The sequence below is a fragment of the Magallana gigas genome, chromosome 4 (assembly GCF_963853765.1).
Source record: "Magallana gigas chromosome 4, xbMagGiga1.1, whole genome shotgun sequence".
Classification (NCBI taxonomy): domain Eukaryota; kingdom Metazoa; phylum Mollusca; class Bivalvia; order Ostreida; family Ostreidae; genus Magallana; species Magallana gigas.
Window position 1 is genome coordinate 19356690 of NC_088856.1, and position 12230 is coordinate 19368919.

A 12230-nucleotide genomic window follows, 5' to 3' on the forward strand; every position below is an offset into this window, starting at 1 on the left:
GGAGCAGGTACCGGCGTATGTATAGGAGGGGTGCGTCGATGTAGATACAGACCCCCGCATGGGGAAAGTCAATAATTCGTTCTACCTGAGAGTTCCCTATCATAGGTAAACTTGCGGTAAATTTATATATCCTTCTGTGTCTCTTATTTACACAGTAGATCTCCTCTTCAATTCCTTCACCCGCTGAGCTTCCTATCTCGAAAATTAGCGTGACACTTCCCCCTAGAAAAAAAATTAAAAACTATAATATATGTCCGGATCAGCTCCGACGGTGCCTCTCTAGCCCTCTCTAGTACTGACAATGACAATGTTTTTACGCTTTTCCTTTTAAATGGTGTAATCAAACAATTTTCTGGTGGATCGGGTCGTCCATGAGGTGGCCTCTCAGCATATTGTTTATAGTTACCAGAGCAACTCATTTGCATAAGAACAGGTGCTCGATTTAAAGAGTTGGCTAAAGGAGTTGAAGTGTGACGGGAAAACGAAAAGGAAATTTAAGTGAAAGTCGGATGTGAAATGTGAAATTCATTTTAATTGTTTTCTCTATATATGTGGATATATACAAGTTCAGATGATGCAGGTTTCTTTCAAATGATAACTAGGGATATATAGATGTAGTTGATTATGTAGTGAACAAACTGACAACTTGTCACCATGCCTTTGAAACCGGTAAGAAAGTTTACAGTTACACATACCTTGTTGATTTTTTTTTAATGGTTCGATTCAAATTGATTTCATTCTTACGAAGTTTAAAGAGTCTTCTCACGCATTAGAAAGGAAGGTTTGTACGTTGTGTAAGCCCTATTTACTGGCAAGGTTTTAAATTATGGGGTATCATCTACCAGTCAGAAGAAATGACAAGTTTTAAATAAGTGAAAACGAATTGTTAAAATACATCTACCAACTCTGTAATATCCATTTTTTCCCCTTAATTTCAGAGACGTATTCTTTAAGCTTAACAGCTTTAGCACTAGTGCCCGTTCTGATATATTTTATTTCTTGAATAAATCTGCAATATTACTTCAACAAACCTTGTATAATTTGAGAGCTATCTATTCAAACGGACTTTCTCTACTCAGCTCATAAACAAACAGGAAAAAAGTCTTATTACAACTTCGTGTCGCGTAATCTTCAGGTAGACAATGCAACGTGCAAACCAATTGTGCCCCAACTGAGCTCAATGTAAACGGGCTCATACCTGAAATTTTCGTGTATATATGTTTACCTGCATGTAAATACTATTGGTGTATACTTTTCTGCACAGCGAAATATGTATACAGAGAGAGAGAGAGAGAGAGAGAGAGAGAGAGAGAGAGAGAGAGAGAGAGAGAGAGAGGGCGTTATTTCGTACATTGTATATGCCTAGTATTTAACCCTGACTATGTATTCTTCTATTTCTTTAAATCACGGCGAATCATCTTCATGTTTACACGCGTTTTCAGAAAAGTAGGTGTAGTTGAAAATATGTGTCAAACTTTATTGCATGCAAAACAAATTCCCGATTATATGCTAAAAGTCAAGATAAACCTCTTACGCAGTTAAAAATCATAATACCACGAACTATTATAAGCGTGTGATTGGAACGTATTATAATGGTTTTAATTAAAAACTAGTTCATTAACATGTATTTGGTTTGAACTGTTGAAAGTTATTTACATTGTAACTTTAAATATCGGGGGCATAATTAAGATCTATCCTCGTTTCCGATCGATTAAGTATTTGTTTGGATCCCAGTCAGATCGATTAAGTATTTGTTGGCTACATACGCTGGCGGGTAAACACCCGGATTAACTTCCATATATTTATCATATACACGTATTCGTGCTATGGGTAGTATAAAGAAATTATGGCAACACTCTCAAGTCAGCATGTGTTCATGTATATATATAGAGAGAGATGTAGGCCATGGCTAGTTGTTGCTCGAACTATTGAACTATGTCTGTTAGATTGTACACGTACTACAATATACTCAGGTCGTGAACTTGTAAGTAGTTGAGTACACGGTGATAGAAAAAAAATTAGGCCAAAAATGCAGGAATGTTTTTAAGAATGTGTTCTTCTATCCAAATTCCTGTCGCGGACTGAGTCAAAGTCGTTCATCAAATTAACACATGTATGCTTCCTAGTACCGTTTTCGGTCAAATTATTCACTTTAATCTATTTTTCATACGTGTATTATCTATACGTTTAACTTTCTATTATTCTAAAAAAAGTTGGAAATGGCATATGATATAATTTTTAAAAAAAACAAGTTGTTTCCTCCTTGGTGTTCATCTCTCTCTCTCTCTCTCTCTCTCTCTCTCTCTCTCTCTCTCTCTCTCTCTCTCTCTCTCTCTCTCTTATGGTAATAAATATAATAGCACAATGAAGATTTTTTTTCATTCTTATCCATATTTTTTCAGGGTCATCTCGGAATCTCAATATCTCAGCCCAACGAGTTTGAGATAAAACACCGACCCGGGATCATACAACATCTCCCGCCCCTGAGTGCCAGAGAGGTGAGACAGGATTATTGCTTTGCTAAAACTCTATATTGCTATCCATTTTGTTGTGTTCAACATTAAAACGGATGACAAAAACAACAGTTTCCGACGATGTTATTAATGCCATAAGGGGCCTCATTGGCAATCCATACATTCCGTTTGAAAACGAAGCGATACATTTCGTCCTCCAAACGTTTCTCCAACGGGTTGTTCAAATTCCAGGAAGTTCATTTATTCATTGAAATGTAATTTTTCACGGGTAGAAGTTTGCCAAATTTGCACAAATATATACTGTCTCCGTATATTTGTCAGAACTATTTTTATTATCGTTCGAAAAAGAAATCAAAATTGTTCTTTAAAGTTGATATAGATCATATTGAATGTCGTCGATTCAGTTCGTGTGCATACATAACAAAGTAGTCACAACAACAAATTTCAAAATTCTAAAATAATTTTTTGGAAAGACATAACGTTTGGAGCAATGCATTCTGAATTAGCAGGATGGGCCTACTTTAAGGATCTAATTTGTAAATACTATACTTACATCTATAATTTTACATACATCACTATAGTTTTAGGTTATTTTCAAATGGTTTACACCAAAATTATTAAATGAACAATATACATTATAGTTTTTAGTTACTTCTTTCGTATTTTTTTTTTCAAATCACGAGAAGGTTCTATAATATCTTGGGGGGTAGGGGACGGATGGTATTCTTCTAATCCTGGCAGTAAAAGTTTTCCCACGTCTAGCCAATTGTTTGTACCAGCACATACTTTTATTTTCAATCGCCACGGGGTATATTCGTCTCAAGGCTTGAACGTGTACAATCTCCGATTTGAAAATCGGATTCCAAGATCAATAACTAGGAAAATATTACATATCATTGCATACTATCGCAACAGTCAACTGGTTTCGTGTTGTGATTTTTAACGTTGGAATCTTAGTCATCTATAGACTTAGAGATAGCAATTTTTATGTACAAATGTAACAGAGGACATGATCTCTCTCTCTCTCTCTCTCTCTCTCTCTCTCTCTCTCTCTCTCTCTCTCTCTCCTCTGCGTGCGAGGGTTGGAATTGCTTGTTAAGTACAAAATAATAGTCCCTCTGTGACAGACCCCGAATTTGAGACATCGTGTGCCTTTCAGATCCTTTGTAAAACTATAATTATTTTATGCACCTTGAAACACAGAGCAATTATAGTCCCCAAACACATTGTATTATTTCAAAATAAAAGTGTAGTTTTTTCTTCCATTATAAAAAGGTAAAACCTGATAATTATAAGCTCATATATACCTCGCATGAACTTGAAATGGTGAAAGGCAGCGAAACATTATTGAGCGCTATAAAATCTTGTCCAATAAAACAATTCCATTTTCTTCTCTCTTGCTATGATTTTTTTGGCGTTGAATACAGTCAATTAGACATCAATTACGATTCTACGTCCGGCTACAAAAGGATGCTTTACAGAAAGAAAACTCTTTTCTAATTTCCGACGACATTGAACAATTTCTGGTTCGATGGTGGCGATATTTTTTTTTAAACAACGGCCACATTTGCAATTTTCATCGATTCTTATCTTTGTTTAGAAACTATTTAGAAGTCTATATCTTTAATCACGTGCGTATAATAATTATATAACCCTGCTTTTTGATATTTTAGTTCTCGTTCGATTTACATCAAAAGTGCTATATTTCAATTCAATTCAATTTCAATTTCAATTTCTGTATTAACCAATTAAGGACCCTCAAGGGGCAACATGAAGACTGTACATACAACATCCAATGTACATAACATTCAATAAACATACATGTATACAAGAGGGAAAGAGTTGGATGATTGAAAGAGCTAGGACAGATTAGTATATATGTATGTTTCTATACATTCAATACAGTGTCTTCTATATATTTATGTTAAACACCATACATAAATATGTCAAAATACAAATGTACATACATATTTGAAATAGTTTATCAAATGATTGAAAAGTTAAAAAAAACCAATATTTGACTAAATAGCTAGCACGTTACTCAGGGAGATATGATGATTTGAACTCACAGTCAGAGATAGCATGCACTGATCAAGAGGGGGTGAGGGGTAGGGATTCGAACCAACCCCCCCCCCTCCCCGAATTGAAAAATTAAAACTTCTTAAATTCACTGGTCAAGTTACCTGAAAAAAGACCTTCAGTGGAACATCCCACCCCCTGCAACTGACGGAAGTATCCCTCATAGATCCCAGGAAAAAATTCTGGATTCGTATGGCTCTACAATACAGGCACGTAGCATTGTTTCTGAAAGTGGGGGCGGGGGGGGGGGCAGACTCATCCAAAAAAATCTTGACAAGCAACAAAGCAGCCCCTGCCCCCCCCCCCTCTGATGCTACGTGCCTGCAATACCATAGACATACATGTATATAACATACAAGTATATGTTAGTATATACGTCCCTGACAATACTCAAGTTTAGGGCACCGCAAATTCACAGCAAACGGACGGAAATATCCCTCATAGATCCCAGGAAAAAATTCAGGATTCGTAGGGCTCTACAATACGCCGCAAATTCACCCCCCCCCCCCCCCCCCCGACCTCCATTGACACACTTGTGCGTCTCCTCATGATGTAGGCGAAGCATGATTAGCCCAGGGGTGTATTCGTTTGCTACTTCCAGAATTGGTCCAGAATATATCCAGCGTCTACCTGCTACTTGGAAAGTAAAAAATTGAGATCTACTGGAGATTTCCACACTGTAAACGAGCAAATTGTTTCTCAAATGCAGCCCCCCCCCCCCAACCTCTAATCACCATCCCTTTGATAAGCTCTTTTGTGTTTGGAGGAAGAAAGTGTGACATCGATGCTGAAAAGAAGCGGGAAAGGGTAAAAACACGGTAACAAGCAGGCATCACAATAACTGGTCACATTAGGATGATATATGCTTCAACGAAGCAAACTTTGAGTGAAAGAGGTAGACAACAGTTTTGTTTAAAACATAAAATCCACTCAAAAAAATTGTACACAGGATCGTTCAGATTGTGACCTCCTTGAGTGCTTGCCTCTCGAAATTGAAGGAAATTGATGAGGATGCTCGGGTAATTACAGGCAAAGCATGGTTATATAGATTAAACATACCAGGTCTCAACACAAAGGCAGAATACACTATTTGATTATTTATAAGCTGTGGAATTACATTAATGTGTGAGGCCAACCGGGGGGAGGGGGGGGGGGTGCTGTTATGTAGGTCTCTATGGCCTAGGGGGGTGCTGTTATGTAGGTCTCTGGCCTACTTTTTTAATAATTTAGATATTGGTACAAAGAAAATTTGTTTATATCTGATTGACAGAACTGCATGAAAACTGAACCACTAGTCTTATTTACTAAATTTAGAGACATTGTTTTTATTTTTAAAAATACATATCAATAAATGTACTGGCGTGCGACCAGTTCTCGCCAAGTACCATTTCTCGCCAGTACATTGTGATGTCATTTATCAACACTTAAAATTATATACGAAAAAAACGTCGCAATGTACTGGCGAGAAATGGTACTTGGTGACAACTGGTCGCACGCCAGTACTGATAATTGCAGGCCTAGTGTTTCATTGTCAGATATTTTTGTGGCTTTGTAACTTTTGCTTTCAGTAATTATGAAACTCCTGGTGCAGATGCTCTTTTTTAATAACTATTATCATACAACATCTCGCTGTATTGTCGTGTAACCTAACCTTTTATTTTGAATAGCCTGCATACAGTGAGAAACCAAAGATTTTAGAGCGGGGGTCATGGACCCAGGCCGCCCCAATCAAAGAGAAGAAACACTTCCGGCATGTCAGTGATTCTATCGGTAACAACTACAGCCCCAAGGCTCGGCATCTGACTGCCTCCTTCATCTACGAGACCACAAAACAAAGTGAGTATACATTTTAGGAGTGACAAATTCTGTGAATTAATTTAAATCTATAGAAGTGTTTGGTTATAAAATTTTGTTTAGGTGTATAAAAAGGAGAGATTTCCATGTAGTAGGTCATCTTACATATTCAGTTGGTAAATAAGTTTCCTTGTGGTTAAACTCGCTTAACATTAAAGTTTTGTCAATATTAATTTTTAAAAGTTCAGCATCCAGCAAACACAAAACCCTACTCAACCTCTAGAAAATATGTGAAAATTTAGAGAATATTGCATTGGTGGAAGTTTTCTTAATCCATGCATTTTACTTTGATTGGATGCTCTTTTGAATTAGAATGTCAAATTTAGATCATTACTCTCCTGCTAAGAGGGAAGGTAATGAAATTGAATGTGGGAATGAGTAGATGATAATCTTGAATATTGAATTCTCACCATTTGTAAACTCAATATAGATATAAGATTACGATACTTTAAAATAAACGGGGTTAATGGTATCAGATATATTTTCTTCTACCTCTCTCACCATTTGAAGAATGGGAAGGGAGAGTGTAAAACTTTCAGCAATTTTGACATTTCACCATGCAGTCTAGGAGAGGGAGAGAGAGAGAGAGAGAGAGAGAGAGAGAGAGAGAGAGAGAGAGAGAGAGAATAATATTTTATTGCTCAAAATTGTGAGAAGTAAACATTTGACTATACATGGAGTAATAGCATTTAAAGTCATAGGGCAGATTCTGCTTACATGATAAGATCATTATAGAAAATTAAACCCCAAACATGAGAAGCCTTTTCTGCATCAAAATCTTGTCTCCCAATAACCCTAGGCTGTATAATGCAGAGGCAGATCACGTTATCACTTCTGACTTTTACATTGTGTTTTCAAAGCACTGTGAAGGCTTTTAACAGTGGGTGCCTTTTTAAAAATTGAATTCATGTTTCCATAATCCGTTAAAAGTCAATATCAGCGCCATGTGGATTAGTCTAATTTAAGGCGGATCATGCTAAAATATGTGATAAAAATAAAATTAAGTCTTATTAAGGTATGGCTGCACCCATATTCCCCTCCTATTCTTGTGGGAATTTTTGTACCATGAGTGGGGATTATTGGTATGTATGAATGGAACTTGGATTTAATAAATGACTTGTTTACACCCATGTAGGTCCTTTACAAGAAGTTTTAACTAAGAAAAATAAAAACATTAAGTGAAATTTTCAAAATTTATCTGCATTATCAAGTGACAATTTTAAAAATAAGTTTAGGACTGCAGTTAGATTGAACTTTGTCTATATATACTTAAAGAAAACTCTATTTTAAAATTACTATCTGCCAAGCTGTTGATTGCTTGTTTTGAAGTTAAAAAAAAAGAACAATTATATTAAAATAATTCAGAATTACTGGTAAAATTATTTAATATAACATGGTAAAGTATAGTATGTTATGATACCTGTATCACAACGCCATGAATTGTAAAAAAAAAATTGTTAACATGTTTTTAACATGCATGAAAGTATACTTACCCATGCAATACTGTAGTATATTAAGATTTTGAGCTTTTAAAAGTGTTGTTAAATAATGAAAATGACTTCTTTTTAGTTTTCCATTTATTTCAATTGTGTAAACATAAAAATTGTTTAATCTGAAACTTTTGGCATAAGACAATACATGCATTGTGTATCTCATCTCAATCTGCAGCATACCGGCTGGTGTATGTGTGTTTTGTACATCGGTAAAGGTCTGAATTTTCATCCAATATTGAATAAAGATAGAATTTCTTGTTGACGCACGCATAAAATTTTGATATACATGTTTAAGAAACATCAGGGAATTTCCGAAAGGTGAATTATCTCAGGATATTTGATATCCAAATGATTAAAAATCAAAGTTGCACAATAACATTTACAATAGAAGGGTTTTCCGCTTAAATTAAGCATTGTGACAATGCATTTTTTATCTTGAATATTAGCAGGGACAGTACAATGAAGGCCAATGTTAAAGATACAGAAATTAAAAAATTCTTGATAAAATCCTGGATAACAGTTGACACAAGTTTTTCATGTAGAGACATACAAATCCAGGGGTTAGGGGCGTATGTGATAATGCCGTGCTATCTGCCGATATAATTGATCCTTTTAAGTGATTAATTTCACAAAGATATTACGATTGTTACACAAATGGTATTGAAGAATTGATTTGGGGATAGCTGATAAAATTAAATTAGAAGGTTGAAATGACACAGGATCTAGGAAGAGAAAATGCATGATTCTCCATTTGTTGTAAACCACACAATTGTTAAATTTAAAAAAAATGAGGTGGAGAGGGGGGTTATGATGAGTATCTTATACAGTCAAACTAAGATACCTCGAACTAGATGGGACTGTTTGAAAACTTAGAGATAACAGAGTACCGGGTATGTGAGATATCAAGGGTAAAATACATATACATTTTATTCAAGATATCAGTGTTCGAGATAACAAAGGTTAACCGTATATGACACACACAAGGATATGTTTAAAAGAACAGGTGTTATAAAATTGAGGTTGATTTCATATTTTCCTTTGGGGGGGGGGGGGGGGGGGGGGAGGGGGGAGGGTAGAGTGGGAAGGGGGGGGGGGCGCAAGTCTTTGAAACAATTGACTGTATTAACAGTTGAAGTTGTCTCCAGCATTCTGTGTGAAAAATGAAAGGAACAATGAATTTTACATTCAGTCCTCAGATACTCAGACATTGGTCCTGTATTAAAAGAACTAAAGACCTTATTTAGTTATGTATGTAATATTTGCTTTCAACTCAAAGCACTAAAACATTGCTTTAAAAAGCTAACAAGACTGTCGTCGTTCAACATTTACATAGACTTAGTTTTGAAAAAATTCTGATTTCCTTTAATCTTAAAAAGATATAAGAAAAAACAGTATGTATGCAAGTTTGATACAAAGAAAAAGAAATTAAACGATTACTGGTACCAGTGGTCTTTTTTCAAATGAGAAATTGACAATTAAGGCATGGATGTATGCAAAAATGTCTGGTATTAAAGTTACATTGTTACTGAACTAAGGTATACAGTGGAATCCTGCGGTATTCATTGTTTGATTTTGTTGCTTGTTGTCTGGACCAATTCAACACCAAACTGGCAGCCAATACACACTTCAAGTTTATTATATTTAATCAGTTGACCCCAAACACCCCAAAACAAACAGTAATATTCTCGATGTAGGGTGTATTTCAAGCCTTTCATTTTTCAAGGACGCAATATTTTATGAGGCAGCAAGAGTTCTAGAAGTAATTGCTTCAATAAAGATTTCATATTTTCTTTGGAATAACGTCATTTACAAAAAGATGTTATAAAACTTCAATCTATCCCTAGGGGGAAAACTTTGAAAGACTTTGCACTTTACCTAGATATAATTTGATGCATTATTAATTTTCATAGAATTTCAAGAGCTTTATTAAATTGTTCATATGAACTGTGATATATTACAAAGCATTTTGCCGTCTGATTTGACTTAATTGGTAACAATAATAAATGGTGAGTTTTATTGCATGTATATATAATATACTGTTTTCCCTAGTTTCTCTGTCTGATCGCCCATTTACCTCTGTCGAAACACAGAGGTATGACCGCAGTCGATCCAACTCAAAGGGTAGGTACAACAGAACGCATACAACCCCAGCGTATGCAGTGGAGTAACAAAGGTTTTGTGTACAATAGCAACAACTAGACCTTTTTACACTTCAGTTTGTGTGCCTAATCCTTTCTTGCATTTGTATGCATTCTATTTAATTCACATTTGATAAGTAATGAGATTTTTTTTCTTTGATAGCTAATTTTGTTTTTGAACACTTTGAATTAATAATAAACACTTTTCTTTAGCAATATCCATGTATGTGAAACCGAGCCAAACAATACACTGTATCAAATGTGTTGATGTTAAGACCTATTGTTGCATTTGGTTTTATTTGAATAGCACATTAATACTTGAAAATTTAAGTGTGTTTTTTGTCATCCATTGTGCAATGTAACTGTACATGTATTTACTTAGCAGATTTGAGAATTGGATTACCTGATAGCCATGCAGACTATTAATGTTTTATGGTTATGATATAAAATGATTCTCTAAAGAGATTTTCATCTGACCATAAAATATGTGTATTTTTTATGATGTCACAATTCTGAGTGATTGATTAATTGACAAAATTTATTGAATTGCTGTAATAGCTGTTATGGGAGATTTTCCTTTGATATATTTTAATGAAAAATTATTTAAATTTTTGCTCTGATATGTTCTTGAATGATATTACCGGTAATTGCCTAAGCAGTGACCATGTTATGTTGAATATTGAATACAGTGTTAAATAGCTTTTGATACAATGAATATTCATGTCTATATTAACTATAATAGACTAGTTCTTTTTTTTCAAATCTTTTTTATTTCTTAAGACTGTAGATGGTAGTTGGTCAACACAAATATAGATTGGTTATAATTAGCAGTTTACATAATTCCACTGTTCTTTAAAAGAAAGACAATAAGTTTGTCTCTATAGTGATAGGATTTTTAGAACTTTTTTTTAAAACAATGCATGCATTTATTCTTTTTAATATACATTTAATATCAAATGTAGAAACTTTTCTGTCACTTTGGTTTGGTGGAAGATTATATTGATCACAAAAAGGAGAAAAAAATCATGCCACTATATACATGATATATTTACTTGGCATTTAAAACATATTTGTATGAAACAGTTGGATTACTACTAAGATTAGCAATATGCTGTTAAAAAAAAGCAGATTGTGAATGGTTATATCTTATTCAGCAAGTTGATTATGTAAATGTCTAGACTATTAATAGATGTTAGAAATGGATATGAATTAATACTTTAATCCCACTTCTACTGCCCACCTGTGTATGGGATTAAAGGAAAAGTCATGAATGTTGGGTCTCTATGAATCGAAGAATTCTATTGGAACCATTTTAACAAAATTGGACTTAGGGTTGTTGTTTCAGTCGGCAATGTAACGTAGGCAAGTATATTTCATGGCTGGCCATTCAGCCATGGCTCTTTGAAATCAACAAGATTTGTCTTGCCTATGATTGAAAACTATATAGTCGGTGTATATTTTGCTTGAAACCAGCGTCATTTTAACTTGTTTTGATGCAAGAAATAGATATGACATCCTAACTGAAAGTCCAAGGCCTTGTCAAAATGGTTCTATTAGAGGAGTGTATTTTATGTGGAATTTACTTAAAATTCATTCAAACAACAAGATTTGTTAATATGTAGGAAAAAAGGGCAAACACTGTACCTAATCATAAGTAAATTTCAATTAGTATGTAGATTTCCTGTGTAATTTATAACCTCAAATTTGAGTCTCATAAATCCACCCATGCTTCTTAGGTATATTCAATGAGTAAAGCATTATTTCTCTGAAAAGGTTTAAAAGTCAATACACAAAAAGAGGGACATTTTTGTCCTTTAATATCACTGGCATGACAAGTGTGTGTTTGCCCTCATTCTTTATCGAGCGTAAAGGAGATCAAATATTAGAATTGAAAATGAGTTGAATGAAATTAATTATTTGGGTTTTTTAATGCACTGTCCAGGCAAATACTGTCGTGTGCAGGACAAAGAATTTAATTTCTTTGAGTCAAATTACTATATTGTGTTTGGAAAGGAGGGGTGATACTTGTAGACATAAGAGAGAAAAAAATATGTTTAAGGTGATGTTGACACATAATTGCACATACAGGTGGTATGTCAGATATCTTATCGTGATCTCTTTGATATTGTTGAAGTTTCCAACTGAAGTTACTTCCTAATTTATTGAGAGTCAGTGAACTCAAAAGAGTTCAT

The 12230-nt window shown here is 34.5% G+C and overlaps 1 protein-coding gene across 19 annotated transcripts in view; it reads left to right on the top strand.

The window, feature by feature from the left end:
• The first annotated feature begins 270 nt into the window (after positions 1-270).
• The window catches only part of LOC105327769 (dynein axonemal heavy chain 3), an 80829-nt gene continuing 68869 nt past the window's right edge, over positions 271-12230 (top strand). For 9 of the 19 annotated variants that reach the window (XM_066081574.1, XM_066081575.1, XM_066081564.1 and 6 more), the window contains exons 1-4: positions 271-669; positions 2403-2498; positions 6221-6389; positions 9950-10021. In XM_066081574.1, the coding sequence (XP_065937646.1) occupies positions 655-669; positions 2403-2498; positions 6221-6389; positions 9950-10021 (352 nt within the window). In that variant the 5' untranslated portion in view covers positions 271-654. The remainder of the gene's footprint in view (positions 670-2402; positions 2499-6220; positions 6390-9949; positions 10022-12230) is intronic. The other 10 variants (XM_066081570.1, XM_066081577.1, XM_066081578.1 and 7 more) reach the window with 4 other exon arrangements.